The 24,972-nt window shown below is 44.7% G+C and overlaps 1 protein-coding gene across 4 annotated transcripts in view; it reads right to left on the reverse strand.

The window, feature by feature from the left end:
* The window catches only part of CENPI (centromere protein I), a 466,748-nt gene extending 445,221 nt beyond the window's left edge, over positions 1-21,527 (reverse strand). For 2 of the 4 annotated variants that reach the window (XM_056540599.1, XM_056540596.1), the window contains exons 1-4: positions 19,903-20,030; positions 10,003-10,143; positions 9,758-9,895; positions 9,520-9,638 (exon numbers count right to left, since the gene is read on the reverse strand). In XM_056540599.1, the coding sequence (XP_056396574.1) occupies positions 9,520-9,638; positions 9,758-9,895; positions 10,003-10,099 (354 nt within the window). In that variant the 5' untranslated portion in view covers positions 10,100-10,143; positions 19,903-20,030. Of the gene's footprint in view, positions 1-9,519; positions 9,639-9,757; positions 9,896-10,002; positions 10,144-13,387; positions 14,221-19,902; positions 20,031-21,395 lie in introns of those variants that run through there. The other 2 variants (XM_056540597.1, XM_056540598.1) reach the window with 2 other exon arrangements.
* Positions 21,528-24,972: the final 3,445 nt, after the last annotated feature.

The raw sequence follows: 24,972 nt of genomic DNA on the forward strand, positions 1-24,972 counted from the left end.
TGGAGTTTAAGTTTTGCAACATCTGGATGGCTATAGTTTGGACACCACTGCAAAGTGGTGTCCAAACTGTGGCCCTCCATATGTTGCAAAACTACAACTCCCAACATGTCCTTTGGCTGTCTGGGCATGCTGGGAGTTGTAGTTTTGCAACAGCTGGAGGCACACTGGTTGCGAAACACTGAGCTAAGTAACAAACTCTCAGTGTTTTGCAACCAGTGTGCCTCCAGCTGTTGCATAACTACAACCTCCAGCATGCACGGACAACCAAAGGGCATACTGGTAGTGGTAGTCTTGCAACAGTAGGAGGTTTGCCCCCCCCCCATGTGAATGTACAAGGTACATTCACACGGGCAGGTTTACAGCGAGTTCTTGCTACAAGTTTGAGATGCAGCAAATTTTCCGCTGCAGCTCAAACTCGCTGTGAACTCGCCTGTGTGGGTAATAAAGTTTAAAACACTACATATACATATACCCCTACACAGTCGTCCCCCCCCAAATAAAAAAATAATAATAATTCTCGTATGACATTGTTTCCCAAACGGAGCCTCCAGATGTTGCAAAACAACTCCCAGTATTTCTGGACAGCCACAAAGTTTTTCAACAGCTGGAGGCACCCTGTTTGGGAAACACTGCCGTAAGGCATTTTTGGTATCGGAGGCAAGTGTACGTCCCTATGCAAATCCCTTATTTTGGCCTCAAACGCGCATGGCACTCTCTACTTCGGAGCCCTGTTGTATTTCAAGGCAACGGTTTAGGGCCACATATGGGGTATCTCCGTACCCGGGAGAAATTGTGTTACACATTTTGGGGGGCTTTTTCTCCTTTTACCCTTATGAAAAGGTAACGTTGGGGTCTACTCCAGCATGTTAGTGTAAAAAAATTTTTTATTTTTTTTTACACTAACATGCTGGTGTTGCCCCATAGTTTTCATTTTCACAAGAGGTAAAAGGAAAAAAAAGCCCCCCAAAATTTTTAACGCAATTTCTACTGAGTAAGGAAATACCCAATATGTGGGCGTAAAGTGCTCTGCGGGTGCACTACAAGAGAAGGAGCGCCATTGGGCTTTTGGAGAGAGAATGTGTCTGGAATTGAAGGCCATGTGTGTTTACAAAGCCCCCCTGGTGCCAGAACAATGGGCCCCCCCACATGTGACCCCATTTTGGAAACTACACCCCTCACGGAATGTAATAAGGGGTACAGTGAGCATTTACACCCCACAGGTGTCTGACAGATTTTTGGAACAGTGGTCTGTAAAAATGATAAATTTTATTTTTCATTTGCACAACCCACTGTTCCAAAGATCTGTCAAACACCAGTGGGGTGTAAATGCTCACTGCACCCCTTATTAAATTCTGTGAGGGGTGTAGTTTCTGAAATAGGGTCACATGTGGGGGGGGTCCATTGTTCTAGCACTACAGGGGGCTTTGTAAATGCACATGGCCCCCGACTTCTATTCCAAACAAATTCTCTCCCCAAAAGCCCAATGGCGCTCCTTCTCTTCTGAGCATTGTAGTTCGCCAGCAGAGCATTTACATCCACATATGGGGTATTTCCATACTCAGAAGAAACGGGGTTACAAATTTTTGGGGGGCATTTTCTCCTATTACCTCTTGTAAAAATGGTAAGTTTGGGGGGAAAAAACAGCATTTTAGTGAAAAAAAATTATTTTTATTTACACATCCAATTTTTACGAAAAGTCGTCAAAAACCTATCGGGTGTTAAGGCTCACTTTACCCCTTATTACGTTCCTTGAGGGGTGTTGTTTGCAAAATAGTATGCCACATGGGTTCTTTTTAGCTGCTCTGGCACTATAGGGGCTTCCCAAATGTGACATGCCCCCAAAAACCATTTCAGAAAAACTCACTCTCCAAAACCCCATTGTCACTCCTTCCCTTCTGAGCCCTCTACTGCGCCCGCCTAACACTTTACATACACATGAGGTATTTCCTTACTCGAGAGAAATTGAGTTACTAATTTTGGGGGGGATTTCGCTTCTTTTACCCCTTGTAAAAATGTAATAACTGGGTCTACAAGAACATGCGAGTGTAAAAAATGCTGATTTTGAATTTTCTCCTTCACTTTGCTGCTATTCCTGTGAAACACCTAAAAGCTTAAAACACTTACTGAATGTCATTGTGAATACTTTGAGGGGTACAGTTTTTATAATGGGGTCATTTATGGGGTATTTCTAATATGAAGGCTCTTCAAATCAACTTCAAATCTGAACTGGTCCATGAAAAATTCCGATTTTGAAAGTTTTGTGAAAAATTGGAAAATTGCTGCTGAACTTTGAAGCTCTCTGATGTCTTCCAAAAGTAAAAACATGTCACCTTTATGATGCAAACATAAAGTAGACATATTGTATATGTGAATCAACATACATTTTTTTGAAATGTCTATTTTCCTTACAAGCAGAGAGTTTCAAAGTTAGAAAAATGCAAAATTTTCAAATTTTTCATGAAATTTTGGAATTTCTCACCAAGAAATGATGCAAGTATCAATGAAAATTTACCACTATGTTAAAGTAGAATATGTCACGAAAAAACTATCTCGGAATCAAATTCATAAGTAAAAGCATCCCAGAGTTATTAATGCTTAAAGTGACAGGTCAGATGTGCAAAAAATGCTCTGGTACTTAAGGTGAAAATGGGCTTGGTCCTTAAGGGGTTAAAGGTAAGAATCTTTAAGGGAACCTCAACTAATGGCTCAAAGGGAGTTTTAGCGAGACTATTCAGGACAATATTTAAGTACCAAGGTGGAACCAATGGTCTAACCACCAGATACATCCTAACTGTTGCTGATAGAAATCTTTTAATCCAGGGATGTTCCGCTAGTTTATAATCAAAAAGAGCACTAAGTGCTGACACTTGAACTTTTAAAGTACTGGGTCTAAGCTGTTTATCTAGAACTGCTTGCAAAAAATCTAATATTTTTGGGATGTCAGGAGTTTTAAGAACATCAATAGGGTTTTGCATGAATCTACCAAGGCTTTCCAAGTTGTTATAAAAAATTTGAGAAGTTACCTTTTTTCTACTCGCCAACAGAGTAGTAATAACACAATCAGAAAGACCCCTTTGTTCTAAGATGCCCCTCTCAACCGCCATGCCGTCAGATGCAGATTTGAGGTCTCGGCATGCATAACTGGACCTTGATGTAGAAGGTTTGGGGACTCTGGAAGGATCCAGGGATCTGACACTGACATCTTCCTCAACCAGGTGAACCATACCCTGCGGGGCCATAATGGGTCAATGACCACTACTCTCGCCCTGTCCTCTCTGATCTTCTTAGGACTCTGGGAAGTAACCTGACCGGAGGGAAGGCATAAAGAAGTCCCCTGCACCAACTCTGTGAAAAAGCGTCTATCCCCAGGGGGTGATCCGCTGGTGACAGGGAGAAAAAAATCTTTTACTTTCCTGTTGGCTTTTGAGGCAAACAGATCTATGCGGGGAGTACCCCAATGTTGACAGATCTGGAGAAAAATAGTCTGATCTAACTCCCAATCCCCTTGGTTCAGGCGATGTCTGCTGAGATAGTCCGCCACCTGATTTTGGGACCCCTTTAGATGGATAGCAAACAAGGAGCTGAGATGCATCTCTGCCGGTCTGAAGATGTGATGACAAGTCCTCATGAGGGAAGGGGATCTGGTAACCCCCCTGATTATTTAAGTAGGCAACTACTGTGGAATGGTCTGACAGAATTTTTAGGTCTTTACCGCCAAGCAGAGGAACGGATTGAGAGATAGCGAACAGGACTGCCTTCAATTCCCTTAGGTTCTGAGATTCCTTGGAAATCTCCTGACTCCATTGACGCTGAAGGATTAGGGATTCTCCGTGGGCTCCCCACCCCTGGGGGCTTGCGTCTGTAGTAAGGCAAAATTCGTTCTTTTTTACCCAATAAATGCCCTTTTCTAGATTTGTCGGATTTAACCACCAGACAGGGGTGTGGAAATTTTATAAAAAAAACTACTTGTCCACGGGACTAAAATGGAGCAAAGTCTACTTGTCCCTCATGACGATCCACTTGTCCCGGCCAATTTTCGCTTTTACGCTCTAATATTTTCCTCCTCGCCCTATAATAGCCATAACTACCTACTATAATGATACCTTTAAATTTTTCAATAACATATTCTCCGAACCAAAAATATATATATTTATTAAGGGAAGTGAAATTGAAATAGTAAAAGATAATTTAGCAGATTTGGTGGTTTTTCTTTTCTGCGCCATTTACCTTGTGGTTGAGGTAACATGTTAGTTTTATACTTTAGGCGCCTGATTACAGTAATACCAGATTTGTATCGTTTAAGTCATGTTTTACAAATTCTGGACTTTCTAATTTTTTTTAATTGCCATTTTTTAACCCCTGTAGCTTTATTTTTTTTCCGCATACCAGGCTGTATGAGGGCTCATTTTTTGCGCCATAATCAGTTTTTTGTATCGGTACCATCTTGGTATTGATCTGACTTTTTAATCGCTTTTTAACTTTTTTTCTGGGATATTATAAAAATTGCAAATCTGTGGTTTGGTGTTTTTTTTTTTTTACATTTACCATACGGGATACATAATGTTATATTTTAATAGGTTGTACAATTATGCACGAAGAGATACCAAATATGTTTATTTTTTATTATGTTTGCATGTTTTTATATAGGAAAAGGGGGTGATTTGAACTTTTAACATGGAAGGGGTTAATGCAGCGGTCTTCAAACTGTGGCCCTCCAGATGTTGCAAAACTACAACTCCCAGCATACCCGGACAGTCAACGGCTGTCCTGGCATGCTGGGAATTGTAGTATTGTAACATCTGGAGGGGCACAGTTTGAAGACCACTAGGTTAATGTGTGTCTTTCAAACTTTTATTAAAACTTTTTTTTTTTTTTTACACTTTATTAGACTTATGAGGAATCATTAGATTCCTCATACAGATGAATAGAGTTCTATTGAACTCTATTAATCTGTGTGCTCTGTGATCCATTGATAGAGCCTGGTCCAGCCAGGATCTATCAATCAATGGCAGAGCGGGACAGGAGGAAGCAGAGGTAAGTCCTCCGGCTACCTCTATAGTGGATCGCCCCCCTGCGATCGCGCTGCGGGGGGGCGATCCACCCCCACTAGCCCACCAGGGAGCATTCACATCTCCCTTTAGACGCCGCTGTCAGCTTTGACAGCGGCGATCTAAAGGGTTAATAGCCAGCTGCGGCGATCGCTGCATGCTGGCTATTAGCGGCGGCCCCCGGCTACTGTGAACAGCCGGGGGCTGCAGAGTATGGAGCGGGCAGGAATCCCGAGCCCGCTCCATACATACTGCAGAGCGCCGCATACAGTCTCCCCGTGCAGACGTGCGGGGAGTGAAGGCAGAGGACGCAGGTCTGCACGGGGAGCAAGAAGCCACGCCCCCTCATCTCCCCCCGCACGTCTGCAGAGCAAGAAGCCACGCCCCCTCATCTCCCCCTGCACGTCTGCAGAGCAGGGGAGAAGACGACATACACAGCTTCTTATCTCCCCTGCTCTGCTACAGAGGACACAGGCTGCAGAGTATGGAGCGGGCAGGAGTCAGGAGCCGCTCCATACAGACTGCAGATCCGCCGCACTTGTCAGGTCCGGCCCTGCTTGCCCGAAGCCGGGCTAAGGGCCGGACAAATTCACCTGCCCGGCGCCCAAAACTGCTAGTCCCGGGCGTCGGGCGATAGAAATTCCACATCCCTGACCAGAGGAAGAGACCTCTTTACTTGGGCTGAAGGTGCCATGTAAGTGTCTAATGAATCGGGGACTCCGTCCCACTGGCTCAGGATTTGTTCCTGTAGCCTCCTCGATTGGTACTGAGCCCATAAAACGGCTGGGATACAAGAAGTTAACAGGCCCAGGACAGACATGGCCTCCCTTATGGGGAGCTCCTTTAGTTTCAGTAGCTGAGACACTTTCTGCCTGACCAAAAAAACCTTGGATTGGGGAAGAAAGGAGATTTGATGGGTGGAATCCAGGCCTATCCCCAGGAATGTGCATACCTGAGAAGGGACCAGGTGGGATTTGTCTAGATTCACTTCCCACCCTAGTTTCAACAGAATTTTTTGAGTCTGAAGAACCTGCCAAATCAAGAGCTCCTCAGAGTCTGACACCTAAAGGAAATCGTCTAAGTATGGAACTATGACTACATTTTGTTCTCTTACATGGGCCATCACCTCAGCCATAAGTTTGGTGAAGACTCGGGGAGCCTGTGATAGGCCAAAGGGAAGTGCCTGAAATTGGAGGTGAAACAGACAGGTTCCCAAGACTACCGCCACCCTTAAATATTTTTGATGACCTTGGAAAATCGGGACATGATAATATGCGTCCCTCAAGTCCAAGGTGACCATAAAACAGTTCTGGTTCAGGTTCAGGATAGCTGATTGAATTGTTTCCATCCGAAATTTGTGGTACTTCAGTAAACGATTCAATAGCTTGAGATTTATAATAGTGCGGAAGGAGCCATTGGGCTTTCTTACCAGGAAGAGCGTGGAGTAGTATCCCAGACCTCGCTCCTCTTCCGGAACCTGAACCAGAACTCTCTTCTGAATCAAGGAGAAAACTTCTTTCTCCAGGTCAGCCTGTTTATCTGGAAAGTTTCGGAGATCTGTTGGAACAAATCTGGGAGTCGGGAGACCTGAAAATATTTTAAACCGGTTTTTATTGTGGACAAAACCCAGTGGCTTGCAGAAATTTTCTCCCATTGGGGAAGAAAAAGACAACCTGCCCCCCACTGGGAACCTTAAGCTATGCTGACTGGACTTCTTGGAGGTTTCAGGGGTAGTGAACATGAAACCTCTGCTTCTTCTCTGGCCTCGCCACTGCCTGGCCCTGTATGAACCTCTCTGAAATTCCACCCTTCCTCTTCCACGAAAGGGCATCTTGTTCTGGATGGGGAAGGAAGGGATTAAGGGAAAGGCCTTCTTCCTATCCGCTGCTTTCTCTAAGACTAGATCTAAATCAGTCCCAAAAAGAAAGGAACCTTCACAGGGTATAGCACATAATTTAGATTTGGAGGTAAGATCACCTCCTTTCCACTCTTTAACCCAAATAGCCCGTCTGGCAGAGTTGGCACAGGCCGAGGCTTTAGTGGATAGTCTTAGGGTGTGTGCAGAAACATCCGATATAAAGTCTGCCGCTGCTGCCAAGGTAGGGATTGATTGAAGCAATTGGTCTCTAGGAGCACCATCCCTGATCTGCTCCTCCAGCTGATTAATCCAGACCTTTAAAGATCTTGCCACAGATGTGGTAGCAATAATTGGCCTGACGGAGTCTGCTGCTGCTTCCCAGGCTCTTTTAAGAAAGCCATCAGCCCTTCTGTCCATTAGCTCCTTTAGAGAGCCGGCATCCTCAAATGGTAAGGCTGCTTTTTTAGACATCTTAGCTACAGGTGGATAAATTCTAGGGGACCCTTACCAATTGACGGTGAATTCTTCCTGAAAAGGATATTTTCTCTTAATAATGCTAGGTACTATAGCATATCTCTTATCTGGTCTTTGCCATTCATACTTTATAATAGAGGTCAAAGAGTCACACTCTTTACTCTTATATTTAGCCCTCCTAGGCGTTTCCTTAACGTAAAGCAAATGAACAAAACTACCATTAAAAGGTTGCAAAAAAATACTTCATGGGACAGGTGTCACCTTACCTCACCATAGTACCGGTTCGGCTGTTACAGCAGGCTCCATTTCAATGTGGGTCGCTTGTTCCATAAGTCACTGACTTGGAGCAAGCACCTCTCCTGGATCCTGGAGAGGTACCAGACTGGCTGGGCGCCGCTTCATTTTAAATCCCCCGCCGGATTCCGTCCTTCCCGGTCAGAAGCCGCAAGGACTTCCCTCTCCGGGTACTTAGAATAGGCCGCAGCGCCCCCTTTCTCCTACTGGCGGAAGTGCTCTGATGTGACGTGCGCTGAATACGTACGCACGTCACGCAACATGCGTGCGTGCGCACGCAGACTACCCCCCCTCTTCCCGGAAGCGAATGCCGCCGGATCGCGAACGCTAGGTCGCGCCGCAAGAGGAGGAGAAGGCTGCGTGCATCTGCCGGAGGGAGAGAGAGGGACCGGGAGACGCGCGCCATGCGCGAGACGGGGAGAGGTCGCCCAGACTTAGCGGCTGCCCCCATACGAAGGTCTTTAAGCCGCTTGCAGGTACCCTGTATGTCTCAACTAGACCAGGGCCCTCAAAGTCCACATACTTACATTCAAACTACCCGAAGTACGGGACCCGTCCCGGTTACCATCCGCAGGACAGGAAACAGAACTGGGGAATAGCAGCTCCTATGGTCCTTGATGCAAACTGTTTCCAGTTCCTGTTTCCTGTCCTGAGGAAGGAGGCGGTCTCTCCAAAGGTGCCATCATGGGCGATAGGGAAAAAAAAGTTTTATAACATGCACCTTATAAATGACTATTAACCAGCCTGTATAAATTTCTAGTTATTCTTGTAATCTTAGTAGATTGTATGTATATCCTAAAGGTTTTTACTGTTTGGATATCATAACCTGGACGAGTTACATTTATTGTAGAACGGACTATTGTGGACCTAATGTGAACATGATGTGATTTTCTCACCCTGCGGTTACGTCACCAACCAGTGATTTCACAGGCATTTTCAAATTAAATGGATGTGTATATAAATGACTATCAGTGTATGACTTGAAAGAGAGAGCAGGTGGCTCTTGAAATGCGTTGTCACTTTTTAAGAATAAAATAACCCATTTATTCCCAACAAAGAGTTCGTAGTGAATTCCATTGCAGCGGTGCGCGCCCGGAATAATCCTGACATTTTCCTCCGTTGGATGTCCTCCAGCGGTTCCAAGAGATTCTTCTGTATCCTTGCCGTGAGGCTGGATTCAGGTCGGGGCAGCCACGCCATTATTTATATACACTTATAGGTGTTGAGCTCTTAGCCCAACACCATCATGTACATAGGCAACAATATTGTACCCAATACTTGTACCACCAAAGGTAAGGGTACAAGGCAGCACTATTTGTCCTGTTTTTTTCTCTGTGCATGGTTTTCTATATATTTACGGCGACCAGTCATGGAAGGGTTAAGTCACTGCCACCCAGCGCTAGGCACTGCTGGGAGGAAAAACAGTGGGCCACACAGTGGAGGAGCCGCGCTGCAGTGGAGCCGAGTCTGCCACCAGAGTCAGACTCTGCTTCCGTGTTTCACCTGATTGTCGGCTCCAAACAGCATGGTCTGACCCCATCCAGCGTGTGGCCCATTCTTTCTCCTCCCAGTAGTGCCTAGATAATCACAAGATTTTGCGAAGGGGCGAAATAGCTATATATCAATCCACAATTATTCCGATAATATTGTGCAGTCCCAGGGCCCACTTTCCATCACGTTTCATTTGTGCAAGAAATGCCTGACTAGCCAATCTCTGGCTCTGTGGGCATTTCCTGCACAAATGAATTGTCAACACAAGTAGGGAGGGTCCAAACTCAATGTTTAAGCATTTGGTATGCCCAGAAAACCCCTTTCATGTGTCCATATAGAAACATAATAACTGACCTGTGTATTGGTGGTACTTCTTCCGGTACAAAAAAGAGACACAGCAGCAATAATACAGTCTTGTTGCAGCTCTGTAGCAGGAATCAGGCACTTTAGGATTCGTATATTCACACTTTCAACTTATGGAATGCAAACAAAACAAATTACTTTTATGCACATTGATAAGGAAAAAAAAAAACATCTGTTTTTCATCTAGTCTGCAGTATATAATCAAAACACTTTAATACATGTACTTTACCAAGGTTGCCACTTAGAGCAAGTCTGAGCAGAATGTCAACACCATCTTCAGGGATGCCATGTTTAAGGCCAACAGACTCAAGGGTAGTAAGGTGTTTGACAAGAGTAATGTTTCCTTTCATGGGTGCCTTGGAGGTAACTATGGGGACATCAACAAAAGTTAATTATAACCATCTATAATTATATAAAGTGATATACAATGATTTCAAAAGTAAATAAGTTATAAGTGAGAATACGTTCACATACTTTGCTTGAAGTAATAAAGTGCCTCCTCCATCATTTGTGGGGTTGGCGTGTCCTTTAGTTCCGGCTTTGCTGTCTCAGAGTCTTTCATGTTAGCCATTAAATGTACAGGATCCAGGCCACAGACAATTCAACGATAAAGGTCTAAATGATAATAACATCTCTGTTTTCAAACAAATTTTTACAATGTATATTATGGTCCATCATCAATATATGCAAGAAGAAACCCTCTCATTCTTTACAACATGACTACATGGATCTTGCAGTCCATTAACTCTAGCAGGGCTTTTTTTTGGTGGTAAGCCAACATGCTAATGTAGTGTGTGACAACTCACTAGAATGCAAATTCTGTACCGTAGCAGCTCTGTTTCTCACGTTAATTCTGTAAATGCCTTCAATTACAAACATTTCAGTGTTACTACATTGATGACCAAGCACTAAAGTGCAACCCATATGTGTACCTTAGAATAGGGACCAGCAGATGTCAGTAGTAGACCACTATTAAATCTATATTTCTCAGTACTTTTTTTTCCCCAAAACAACAGGATAACTAGCTAATTAGTGTGGGGTCTGACTGCTGGGACCTCGATAAACACGAGAACGAAGGTCAGTTTCCCCATGCATGCTCAACCACTGCTTTATTCTCTATGAGACTTCTGATCATTGCTGAGCACATACCTCTGCTATGTTTGGAGGTCACATACAGTAAATGGAGTGGTGGATGAGCATTGAGCGTCTCCCTAATTTTTAATCCTGGGATAACCCCTCAAATGGCACCCTTTATTTTTATCACATAATGTACTGAGGAGCCAAAAGAAACTTATTTGTTGAATGGAATAGAAAAAAAATACAGTGGTATAAATAATGTTAATATTCTGCAAGTCATAAAGATTACAAGGATGTCCATTTTATATAGGTTTGTTATCTTTTAATGCGTATCTTTTTCTACCCACAGACCCATGCTGATACAGGAACCCATCTATACGATCAGCACTTATTTAATTTGTTCAGGACATCAAGCATACAGGTATTCCCTTGTGTCCTGGTACTTAAAGGGGTACTCCACCCCTAGACTTCTTATCCCCTATCCAAAGTATAGGGTATAAGATGTCTGATTGCGGGGGTCCTGCTGGATCTCGGCAGCAGCTCCCTCTCATTACTGAGCAGAGCAAACTCGCTCTGTGTGTAATGACAGTCAATATAGGGGCCAGAGTATCGTGACTTCGCGGCTCCGCCCCCTCGTGACATCACGGTCCACCCAAGGCATGGCGGTATATCGGTTCATACCCAATACCGAAATTTTTGTCCTGCACGATATGAATTTGTCACCATACTGCAATACCGGTTGGCCCCTCCCCCTCGGGAATGAATTATTAGTCCAGCGCTGCGCTGTCCCTACATCGGGGAACTAATTTGTTCATCTCCCCCCCCCAATTATCAGCGCTGCAAGTTACAAAAATACAGTGAAACACATATTTGGTCATATCCCCCAGCCCTAGGTCCACCCCCTCAATACAAGTCTATGGGAGGGGGGATGCATTAAGGGGGCGGGACGTGATGTCACAAGGGGGCGGAGCCGTGATGTCACGATTCTCTGGCTCCTGTATCGCCCGTCATTATGCATGGAGTGAGTTAGCTCTGTGCAGTAATGACAACGGGGTGCTGCAGCCGAGATCCCGGGGGTCCCTAGCAGCGGGACCCCCAAAATCAGACATCTTATCACCTATCCCTTGGATAAGATGTCTAGGGGCAGAGTACCCCTTTAAGGGCAAAGAGTGGAATTTATCATTGTATACAGAGCTTTTTTGGTGTATTTTTTTACGCATACATTTGCACAAGAGTTTTTTTGCCCTTTTTTTTTAAAGCAAAATCTGATAGAATTTTTCATAGCCATGTCTACGGTTAGGTTTGCGCAAAAGCCCTTTTCTTGCGCAAATACACACCACCTCAGGAGACATTTACCAAAGTGTTTATTTTGAGACAGTAAGGAGTGCTACTCCCATCATGGACAGACTCTTCCCATGATGGGAGTTGTAGTCCAGGGGCTGAGGTGCAGATCGTAGCAGGTCATTATCCAGAGACCCGCTGCCAGGAGATAGGAGCTCTGATTGGTGAAAAGCTATTAACCAATCAGAGCTCCCGTCTCCCGGCGGGGATTATGAATTATAAGAACTGTATATAGGAGCCGGCGGGCAGCGCAGTATAGCCGCATGTGCCGCCGGCTTGTATAGTTAATGCCGATCGCAGCAGATCTCCGGAGAATGATCTGCTGCGATCTGCCCCTGGACTACTCCCATCATGGGACAGAGTCTGTCCCATGATGGAAGTAGTACCACAGCGCTGCTGAGGGATGGCACGTGCACATCCCCCGGCTGCGGGACTTTTAGGACTACTACTCCCATCATAGACAGACTCTGCCCATGATGGGAGTTGTAGTCCAGGGGCTGAGGTGCAGATCGCACCGGGTCATTCTGCAGAGAACCGCTGCGATTTGCATTTAAGTAAACAAGCCGGCGGTACATGGGGCTACATTGCGCTGCCGCCGGCCCCGGCATACACTGTCACAATTCAGAATCCCCGCTGCCAGGCGACGGGAGCTCTGATTGGTGAATAGCTATTGACCAATCAGAGCTCCCGGCGGCAGGGATTACGAATTATGACAGTGTATACAGGAGTCGGCGGCAGCGCGATGTAGCCGCATGTACCACCGGCTTGTTAACTTAAATGCGGATCACAGCAGGTCTCTGCAGAATGACCCGGTGCGATCTGTACCTCATCCCCTGGACTACAACTCTCAGCATGGGCAGAGTCTGTCCATGATGGGAGTAGTAGTCCTAAAAGTCCCGCCGCCGGGGGATGTGCAAGTGCCATCACTCAGCAGTGCTGCGGTACTACAACTACTCCCATCATGGGACAGACTGTCCCATCATAGGAGTAGTAGTCCAAGGGCACAGGGACATATCTCTGTTCACATTATGCATTTTGCATAATGGGAACAGAGCAGTGTGTTCCCAAAAAGGGAGACTCCAGCTGTTGCTTAACTACAGCCCCCCAATGATGGGAGTTGTAGTTTAGCAACAATTGGAGGCTCCCTGTTTAGAAACAGTCTGCATTATGTGCGCTCTTCCCAGTTACAGTACAGACCAAAAGTTTGGACACACCTTTTCATTCAAAGAGTTTTCTTTATTTTCATGACTATGAAAATTGTAGATTCACACTGAAGATTCACATTAAAACTATGAAGTAAAACATGTAGAATTATATGCATAAAAAAGTGTGAAACAACTGAAAATATGTCATATTCTAGGTTCTTCAAAGTAGCCTTTTGCTTTAATTACTGCTTTGCACACTCTTGGCATTCTCTTGATGAGCTTCAAGAGGTAGTCACCTGAAATGGTATTCCAACAGTCTTGAAGGAGTTCCCAGAGATGCTTAGCACTTGTTGGCCCTTTTGCCTTCATTGGGTTCAGGTCCGGTGACTGTGGAGGCCAAGTCATCTGGCACAGCACCCCATCACTCTCCTTCTTGGTCAAATAGCCCTTACACAGCCTGGAGGTGTGTTTGGGGTCATTGTCCTGTTGAAAAATAAATGATGGTCCAACTAAACGCAAACCGGATGGAAAAGCATGCTGCTGCAAGATGCTGTGGTAGCCATGCTGGTTCAGTATGCCTTCAATTTTGAATAAATCCCCAACAATGTCACCAGCAGAGCACACCCACACCATCACACCTCCTCCTCCTCCTCCATGCTTCACGGTGGGAACCAGGCATGTAGAGTCCATCCGTTCACCTTTTCTGCGTCGCACAGAGACACGGTGGTTGGAACCAAAGATCTCAAATGTGGACTCATCAGACCAAAGCACAGATTTCCACTGGTCTAATGTCCATTCCCTGTGTTCTTTAGCCCAAACAAGTTTCTTCTGCTTGTTACCTGTCCTTAGCTGTGGTTTCCTAGCAGATATTCTACCATGAAGGCCTTATTCACACAGTCTCCTCTTAACAATTGTTCTAGAGATGTGTCTGCTGCTAGAACTCTGTGTGACATTGACCTGGTCTCTTATCTGAGCTGCTGTTACCCTGCGATTTCTGAAGCTGGTGACTCGGATGAACTTCGCAGCAGAGGTGACTCTTCGTCTTTCTTTCCTGGGGCGGTCCGCATGTGAGCCAGTTTCTTTGTAGCTCTTGATGGTTTTTGTGACTGCACTTGGGGACACTTTCCACCTAGAATATGACATATTTTCAGTTGCTTCACACTTTTTTGTTATGTATATAATTCCACATGTGTTAATTTATAGCTTTGATGCCTTCAGTGTGAATCTACAATACTCATAGTCATGAAAATAAAGAAAACTCAATGAGAAGGCATGTCCAAACTTTTGGTCTGTACTGTAATTCTTGTTTTTCTTTTCTTCTCATTTCAGATACGTGAATGCGGAGGACTACATCCGATTCAGTGGACTGCGACGATGACCAGCAATAAAGTGGTTAACGAGGGCTGTGGGGGAGTGTTTTTTTTTAATAAAAAAATATTTTCAATGTGTCGTGTTTTTTATAATTGAATTTTAAGGGTTAGTAGTGGAAGCAGTCTTATAAACTTCATCCATTACTAAGCCGGGACTTAGCGTTAGCCACAAAATCAGTGAGCACTAACCTCCAATTATTACCCCATTACCCACCACCACAGAAGAGCCAGAGCCAACAGGCAAGGAGCATCAAAAATGGTGATCCTGGGCCTAGGCGTGAACAGGCTGTCGTTATTAGGCTGGGGAGGGCCATTAACAATGGTCCTCGCCCACCCTGGTAATGTCAGGCTGTTGCTGCTTGGTTGGTATCTGGCTGACACTGAAAATAGGGGGAACCCTATGCGTTTTTTTAAACTTTTTTTTATAAATAAATAAAAAAAAGTGTGGTTCCCTCGTTTTTCAGTATCAGCCAGATACCAACCAAGCAGCAACAGCCTGACGTTACCAGGGTGGGCGAGGACCATTGTTACTGGCCCTCCTCAGTCTAAATAACAGCAGCATGTTACCACCTAGGCCCAGGCCTGTTGGTAATGGCTCTTCCCGAAACCCCTGTGGCGATTAGTACCGGGGTAATAATTGGAAGTTAGCGCTATCTGTTTTGGAGGCTAACGCTAAGCCCCAGATTAGTAATGGATTCTGTCTACAAGATGCTTTCCACTACTAAGCCTGAAAATTAAATTATAAAAAACACAAAAAAATGTATTTAAAAATAAAACAATCCCCCACAGCCATCGTTAACCCTTTTATTGAAATAAAAAAAATTTAAAAAAAAACACTGTTCATTGTCGCAATCCACCAAATCTGACAGTCCTCCGCATTCACATCCCTAAATTTCGAAGAAAAAAAAAAAGTTTAGTATCTGTGGGGAGGAAAAAAAAAAAGGAGCGACCGATACTGGCGACTGGTGTATTACCCTTGGAGACGGGAGCAAAAGTAGTCCTGAGTTAGAGAGGAACCATATAGAGAGTTAGAGAGGAAAGCTTGGTTTAACCCCTTAAGGACTCATGACGTACCCGATTTATAACGCGGGGCCTCGCAGTGCGGCGCGCTATTAACCGTTTAGACGCAGCGTTCAACGTTGAACGCCGCGTCTAAAGTGAAACCATGCCGGTCAGCTCAGGGAGCTGTTCGGGATCGCCGCGGCGAAATCACGGCATCCCGAACAGCTGCCGGACACGAGGAGGGTCTCCTACCTTGCCTCCTGGTGTCCGATCGCCGAATGACTGCTCAGTGCCTGAGATCCAGGCATGAGCAGTCAAGAGGCAGAATCATCGACCACTGGTTTCCTATGAGAAACCAGTGATCAATGTGAAAGATCAGTGTGTGCAGTGTTATAGATCCCTATGGGAGCTATAACACTGCAAAAAAAATGTGAGAAAAAAAAAAGTGAATAAAAGATCATTTAACCCCTTCCCCTATTAAGTTTGAATCACCCCCCTTTTCCCATTAAAAAAAAAAACTGTCAAAAATAAAAATAAACATGTGGTATCGCCGCGTGCGTAAATGTCCAAAATAGTGCACTTTTGGTCACTTTTGGTCATGATCAATAAGTCCTATCAGTGCAAAAATGGTACCGCTAAAAACTTCAGATCACGGCGCAAAAAATGAGCCCTCATACCCGGAAAAATAAAAAAGTTATAAGGGTCGGAAGAGGACAATTTTAAACGTATAAATTTTCCTGCACGTAGTTATGATTTTTTCCAGAAGTACGACAAAATCCAACCGATATAAGTAGGGTATCATTTTAATCGTATGGACCTACAGAATAAAGATAAGGTGTCATTTTTACCGAAAAATGTACTGTGTAGAAACGGAAGCCCCCAAAAATTACTAAATGGCGTTTTTTTTTTTCCAATTTTGTCTCACAATGATTTTTTTTTTTCTGTTTCGCCATAGATTTTTGGGTAAAATGACTGATGTCATTACAAAGTAGAATTGGTGGCGCAAAAAATAAGCCATCATATGGATTTTTAGGTGCAAAATTGAAAGAGTTATGATTTTTTAAAGGTAATGAGGAAAAAACGAAAATGCAAAAACAGAAAAACCCCGAGTCCTTAAGGGGTTAAGGTCCACAGCGGGACCACATTTTATTTGGTAAATAAAATTAATAAACATGCAATGACGCGTTTCGGGAGGAACCCTCCCTTCAGGATCCTCCTGATCTGAGGAAGGGAGGGTTCCTCCCGAAACACGTCATTGCATGTTTATTAATTTTATTTTATTTACCAAATAAAATTTGGTCCCGCTGTGGACCTTAAACCAAGCTTTGGTCCAACTCCGTTTGTCTGAAAGAGCCGCAGCGCCATCTACTAAGGGTATTCTTCAATTTGTAGCTTGGCACTGTATATATACAATCTGTATATGGGAGCTGTGTGCAGCACCCATATAGTCAGAGAGGGGTGCAACACCAACAGTGAGAAAGATATATATAGTCACATTCAAAGTGTGCAGTACCGACACCCAGCTACATACAGAGGAAACTGAGATAGCAAACACAAGAAAGAAGGTACAATAACCAGCTACACATACAGTAAGCATTGTGATAAGAGTACAGTGGCCAACTACATACCTACATACCCAGGGCGTAGAATGAGAAGGGTACAGTGCCCAGCTAGATACACAGGAGGCAGAATGAGAAGGCTACAGTGCCCAGCTAGATACAAAGGAGGCAGAATGAGAAGGCTACAGTGCCCAGCTACAGACACAGGAGGCAGAATGAGAAGGCTACAGTGCCCAGCTACAGACACAGGAGGCAGAATGAGAAGGCTACAGTGCCCAGCTACAGAAACAGGAGGCAGAATGAGAAGGGTACAGTGCCCAGCTACATACACAGGAGGCAGAATGAGAAGGGTACAGTGCCCAGCTACATACACAGGAGGCAGAATGAGAAGGGTACAGTGCCCAGCTACATACACAGGAGGCAGAATGAGAAGGGTACAGTGCCCAGCTACAGGCACAGGAGGCAGAATGAGAAGGGTACAGTTCCCAGCTACAGACACAAGAGGCAGAACGAGAAGGGTACAGTGCCCAGCTACAGACACAAGAGGCAGAACGAGAAGGGTACAGTGCCCAGCTACAGACACAGGAGGCAGAACGAGAAGGGTACAGTGCCCAGCTACAGACACAGGAGGCAGAACGAGAAGGGTACAGTGCCCAGCTACAGACACAAGAGGCAGAATGAGGCTACAGTGCCCAGCTACAGACACAGGAGGCAGAATGAGAAGGGTACAGTGCCCAGCTACAGACACAGGAGGCAGAATAAGAAGGGTACAGTGCCCAGCTACATGTACAGGAGGCAGAATAATAAGGGTACAGTTCCCAGCTACATGTACAGGAGGCAGAATGAGAAGGCTACAGTGCCCAGCTACATACACAGGAGGCAGAATAAGAAGGGTACAGTTCCCAGCTACATGTACAGGAGGCAGAATGAGAAGGCTACAGTGCCCAGCTACATACACAGGAGGCAGAATTAGAAGGCTACAGTGCCCAGCTACATACACAGGAGGCAGAATGAGAAGGGTACAGTGCCCAGCTACAGACACAGGAGGCAGAATGAGAAGGGTACAGTGCCCAGCTACAGACACAGGAGGCAGAATGAGAAGGCTACAGTGCACAGACACAGGAGGCAGAATGAGAAGGCTACAGTGCCCAGCTACAGGAGGCAGAATGAGAAGGGTACAGTGCCCAGCTACAGGAGGCAGAATGAGAAGGGTACAGTGCCCAGCTACAGACACAAGAATCAGAATGAGAAGGGTACAGTGCCCAGCTACAGACACAAGAGGCAGAACGAGCAGGGTACAGTGCCCAGCTACATGTACAGGAGGCAGAATAAGAAGGGTACAGTGCCCATCTACATGTACAGGAGGCAGAATGAGAAGGGTACAGTGCCCAGCTACATACACAGGAGGCAGAATGAGAAGGGTACAGTGCCCAGCTACATACACAGGAGGCAGAATGAGAAGGCTACAGTGCCCAGCTACAGACACAAGAATCAGAATGAGAAGGCTACAGTGCCCAGCTACAGACACAGGAGGCAGAATGAGAAGGCTACAGTGCCCATCTACATGTACAGGAGGCAGAATGAGAAGGGTACAGTGCCCAGCTACATACGCAGGAGGCAGAATGAGAAGGGTACAGTGCCCAGCTACATACGCAGGAGGCAGAATGAGAAGGGTACAGTGCCCAGCTACATACGCAGGAGGCAGAATGAGAAGGGTACAGTGCCCAGCTACATACGCAGGAGGCAGAATGAGAAGGGTACAGTGCCCAGCTACATACGCAGGAGGCAGAATGAGAAGGGTACAGTGCCCAGCTACATACGCAGGAGGCAGAATGAGAAGGGTACAGTGCCCAGCTACAGGCACAGGAGGCAGAATGAGAAGGGTACAGTTCCCAGCTACAGACACAAGAGGCAGAACAAGAAGGGTACAGTTCCCAGCTACAGACACAAGAGGCAGAACGAGAAGGGTACAGTTCCCAGCTACAGACACAAGAGGCAGAACAAGAAGGGTACAGTGCCCAGCTACAGACACAAGAGGCAGAACAAGAAGGGTACAGTTCCCAGCTACAGACACAAGAGGCAGAACGAGAAGGGTACAGTGCCCAGCTACAGACACAAGAGGCAGAACGAGAAGGGTACAGTGCCCAGCTACAGACACAGGAGGCAGAACGAGAAGGGTACAGTGCCCAGCTACAGACACAGGAGGCAGAACGAGAAGGGTACAGTGCCCAGCTACATACACAGGAGGCAGAATGAGAAGGGTACAGTGCCCAGCTACATACGCAGGAGGCAGAATGAGAAGGGTACAGTGCCCAGCTACATACGCAGGAGGCAGAATGAGAAGGGTACAGTGCCCAGCTACATACACAGGAGGCAGAATGAGAAGGCTACAGTGCCCAGCTTAATACACAGAAGGCAGGGAGGGGAGAATACAGTGGCTAACTAAATACACAAGGAGCAGGGTGAGAAGGGTACAGCCAGCTACATACAAGTAGAGGGCAACAAACTGAGGGGGCACAACAACTGGATACATGAAGTGGGCTTGGAGCGGATGCAACCTTCTCTATATTCCAAAGGTGGGTGCAGTAATAGCAGGAGCGTGTCCCCCATGAGCTTAAGTGTCCGATCCAAGAGCAGCAGTCTAGCTACTACTCAGAACGAAGCACCTCTTCCGCTCTACTCCGGTCCCAGTGAGAGCGCACGTTATCGGTGGTACGCCCGCGGTTTACACCGGGACGCCACAATCTCTCTACACACTCCGTCGTCATTTACACTATCGCACTCATGCAGCCTGCAGGTTTTCATGCGACACTGAACGATCCGCGTTAAAAACAAATAGGTTGTCTTATCTAACATACTGTAAGAAATAGAGGTACTTACTTTTCTAAATGCACAGGACAACATCAACACCTTCCCAACATCTACTGTTGAAAGCGAGCGCGCAACTTCACTGCGCATGCGCAACAATGAATGGCAGTGATGTAAATGTTGGTGCATGCGCAGTTGTTCAGGGGAGTACGTAGTAAACTGTGTACGCATGCGCAGTTTACTACGGTGATGTAAAGTTTTCCTCTGATGTAAAGTTTTTTCCAATTTGTGGAAAACGCCATGCGCATGCGCGAGTCTACGCTATTAGCGTAGACCTGTAGCGCTAGCGTAAATCTGCGCATGCGCAGTAGTAAACTTAGCTTATTGGAAAATACTTTAGATCATAGGCTTACGTTAATAGCTTATCTCTTAGCGTAGCCGTGGAAATTAGCGTAGTGTAGTTAGTGGGTAGCGTAGTGTAGCCTTAGGCTTACCATAGATTTATATTAGTGTAGTGTGCCTAGCGTAGGTTTTAATTTAGCGTAGTTTAGGATTAATAGGGAAAGGAGGTAGGGTATAGGTTTTGAAGAGACTTCAACTCTCAGCATGCCAAGGCATGCTGGGAGTTGTAGTTTAGCTTATATTACATTGAAGGGACCACAACTCTCAGCATGCCCAGACAGCTAAAGGCTTTCCAGGCATGCTGGGAGTTGTAGTTTTACACAGGTATAGAGTAGTTAGCGTAGTGTTAGCGCAATTTTAGCGTAGTTAGTGTAGCGTTAGCCCAATTTTAACATATTTAGTGTAGCTTAGTGTTAGAGCAGTTTTAGTGTATTTAGTGTAGTGCAGTGTTTGCGCAGTTTTAGCGTTTTTAGTGTAGTGTAGTGTTAGCGCAGTTTTAGCGTATTTAGTGTAGCTTAGTGTTAGCGCAGTTTTAGTGTATTTAGTGTTAGCGCAGTTTTAGCGTATTTAGTGTAGCTTAGTGTTAGCTCAGTTTTAGCGTATTTAGTGTAGCATAGTGTTAGCGCAGTTTTAGCGTATTTAGTGTAGCTTAGTGTTAGCGCAGTTTTAGCGTATTTAGCGTAGTGTAGTGTTAGCGCAGTTTTAGCGTATTTAGTGTAGTGTTAGCGCAGTTTTAGCCTATTTAGCGTGGCTTAGTGTTAGCGGAGTTTTAGCGTGTGTAGTGTAGTGTTAGCGCAGTTTTAGGGTATTTAGCGCAGCTTACTGTTAGCGCAGTTTTAGCGTAGCTTAGTGTTAGCGCATGTTTAGCGTAATTAGCGTAGCTTAGTGTTAGCGCAGGTTTAGCGTATTTAGCGTAGTGTTAGTGCAGTTTTAGCGTATTTAGTGTAGTGTAAGCGCAGTTTTAGCGTAGCTTACTGTAATAAGTCTGTCCTCAGATCTATTCACATCCAATTTAGGTTGGTATAATATTGATTCACTTTTAGCATGTACACTGATCACTATTGGTTTTTGCACTTGCACGGTTTATTTTGTTCACTCACATTTTGCACTCTGTCATTCACTTTTCTGCATCACATCTCTCTGTCATGCGATCAGCAGCTTACCAGCCATGCGCATCAACTCCTGGTTCATGCGCACCATGTTCCTGTCTCCTGACGTGACGTAACCCACTCCATGGCAACTCGTCAGGCTCAGCACTCGGGCGACTCCTTTACCAGAGGCCGCGTCATCCCGTCATTGCGCTATTACGCATGATCATGTGACCCAATGCGGTCACGTTTTCATGTGTACTTCCGTGACTTGACACGGACACGCTAGCTTTCACGGCATATTCGGTGACCGCCGCATGTGAGGTAGGAGTTAGCATATCAGGTGCCATTGATCTATTTAAGTACATCTAGCAGGTTATTTGTTTGAGGAGGTGTCAATCAACCTGGGGCACCCATTTGAATGGTTCTTCCATACTATTTAGCGAGCACTCAGAGTCAGTTATAGCCAGGCCTCCTGACGAAGCGCAGTAGCACAAAATATATGTTCGGGTAAGTGCAGGCGTTACATGGCTCTACATTGGTTTATTCTCTTTCTTCCTATGTGTACTTTATATCCTACATTCTGAGCTATCCTGTTTTAGGGTTCATGTATACCCTCAGTAGTATGCTCTCTGTGAATATATATGTATGTATGTGCTTTATCCATTGTTCAAACGTATTTGACTGGATTCCCAGCTATCCATTCAGTCTTGTGCACTGTGCTTATGCATAGATTTTAACGTTTTATATGTATTTCTAATAACATTTTGTACATTTTTGCATACTTTTTTGCGTTGCTGCGCATTTATATTTGGTGTTAGATTTTTGAGATCCTTAGCAACATACATTCATCTTTTCTTTTGGAGACATTGTTGTCCATCGTAAAGCAATGAAGTTGACCCTTTTCGCCGATGATGTCTTGGTCTTCATGGCTTCGCTTATGGCCACCATCGATCATTATGGTTCTTTTTCTGGGTATGAAGTTAACCAGCTCAAAAAGCAAGATTCTACTTTATTAAGTAATCCATTACATATTTGGCGATTAAAATTGGGAAAACACCTTCCTCCTTGTATGCATTGAATTACCCCCCCCCCCCCCCCCTTTAATTAAACAAATTCAGGAGGAGCTATAGTGCTGGTTCCCCCCTCCCTATCTAATTTCAAATGTACCAATTGCAATCTTTACCCCTTCTCATTAAACACAAAGACATGACCACACTAAACTCAGCTTTTACGTGCTTTATATGGGCTGGTAAGTGTCCTCGGATGGCACTTCAAAAATTAATGCTCTGCAAAGCTGACGGAGGGAGGGCTTGGCTTCCCTGAAATTTGTGCCTATAATCTTCTAAACATAAGGTATTTGTCAAGTGGGGTTCTGTCCTTCATAATTATGATCTGAGGAACAAGATGATGGAGGGATGGGCAAAAGTGCAGGCTAATGTTATTAGTGAATGCTGGAGGGTAACCTTTAACCCCTTAACGACACAGGACATAAATGTACGTCCTGGTGAGCTGGTACTTAACGCACCAGGACGTACATTTACGTCCTATGCATAACCGCGAGCATCGGAGTGATGCTCGCGTCATGCGCGGCAGGTCGCGGCTGCTGATAGCCCGTAATGGCGGACATCAGCGATCCCGCGGATGTCTGCTATTAACCCCTCAGATGCCGTGATCAATACAGATCACAGCATCTGCAGCATCGCGGTACTTTAAATGGATGATTGGATCGCTCGCAGCGCTGCTGCGGCCGTCTCCCGGGGTCTTCTGCTCTGGTCTGTGATCGAGCAGACCAGAGCAGAAGATGACCGATAATGCTGATCAGTGCTATGTCCTATACATAGCACTGAACAGTATTAGCAATCGAATGATTGCTATAAATAGTCCCCTATGATGGACTATTAAAGTGTAAAAGTCCAAAATAGCAGCTTTTTTTTATAACATTTAATTCCCAAAAAATTTATTAAAAAAGTATTAAAAGTTTTATATAAGCAAATATGGTATCAATAAAAAGTACAGATCACGGCGCAAAAAATGAGCCCTCATACCGCTGCTTATACGGAAAAATGAAAAAGTTATAGGTCTTCAAAATAGGGGGGTTTTAAACGTACTAATTTGTACTAAACAGTTTGCGATTTTTTTTAAGCACAATATTAATAGAAAAGTATGTTATCATTGGTATCATTTTAATCGTATTGACCCAAAGAATAAAGAACACATTTTTACCATAAATTGTACGGCGTGAAAACAAAACCTTCCAAAATTTGCTAAATTGCTGTTTTCTTTTTAATTTCCCCACACAAATAGTATTTTTTGGGTTGCGCCATACATTTTATGGTAAAGTGACAAGGCATTACAACGGACAATTGGCGCACAAAAAACAAGCCCTCATACTAGTCTGTGGATGAAAATATAAAAGCGTTATGATTTTTTGAAGGCAAGGAGGAAAAAACGAAAACGTAAAAATAAAGGCCAAAATGGGCTGAGTCCTTAAGGGGTTAAGCTTATGCATTTTGGCTATCTGGGTTTTAAGCTCTCGCTCTCCCCCAACTTTTCTGATAGACTTACCTCTTGTCCGAAATATGGTGACCCTGGTACAAACTTCTATCATGGAATTTGGACTTGCTTGAAGTCTCGAGACTTTTGGGAGGAGATTGTTGTCTACGTTACTAGATATTGGACTCTCCGCATACCTCTGACCTCCAAGGGCCTTTTGTTCCAATCTATCGACCTTTCTTTCGCAAAGGAGGTAGGTCTCCAAAGCATTTCCACATTTATACATGTTATTTTACAAATGGCAAAATGTGTATTGCTATGCGAGTGGATTAAGCCCACCATTCAATTGACGTGGTGGTCGAGTTGAATTCCTTTTTGGATGTCGACAGGTTGGACACAAAACACATAGAGCACAACACGATAATTTATTTTGCAAAGTTGCACATCTTTCTGACAGCTCACTACACTAAGCCTCAAATTGATGCTATTGAACTACCATTCCGCCACACAGAGTGGTACAGTCTGGCAGCCTTAAGTAACACACTGGGCCCTCTTCAGGTGACCAATCCCTTGTTAACCTCTTTTCTTCCTCCTCTTTCTTTCTTTTTTTTGTGTGGGAATGGATTTGTGCATTTGTTTAGCTGGACAGGATGTCGGCACAGTTTGGGAGAGGTGGGGGGGGGGTGTGACTTCTCCGGTTATTTTGTCGGTTTGGCTTGACAGGACAGTTTTTCTACTTGTATTTTGTTCTAGGTTAGTGAGTACTGAGCTTTATTGCTGTGGCTGTTCTATTTTTTGAAAAATCCAATTAACAGAGTTTAAAAACCAAAAAAAAAAAAAGAGATCAGAAATGGTACCAGTAAAAAAATTACAGTTCAGGGGGTCAGAACAAAAAATGCACCCATATACATAAACGGGTACTCCAATGGAAAAAAAAACAATTTTTCAAATGAACTGGTGCTAAAAAGTTAAACAGATTTGTAAATTACTGTTATTAAAAAATCTTAATCCTTCCAGTACATATAGGCTGCTGTATGCTCCGCAGGAAGTTGTGAAGTTCTTTCCAGTCTGACCACAGTGCTCTCTGCTGACACCTCAGTCTGTGTCAGGAACTGTCCAGAGCAGGAGCAAATCCCCACATCAAACCTCTCCTGCT

Source organism: Hyla sarda, chromosome 9 (assembly GCF_029499605.1).
Source record: "Hyla sarda isolate aHylSar1 chromosome 9, aHylSar1.hap1, whole genome shotgun sequence".
NCBI lineage: Eukaryota > Metazoa > Chordata > Amphibia > Anura > Hylidae > Hyla > Hyla sarda.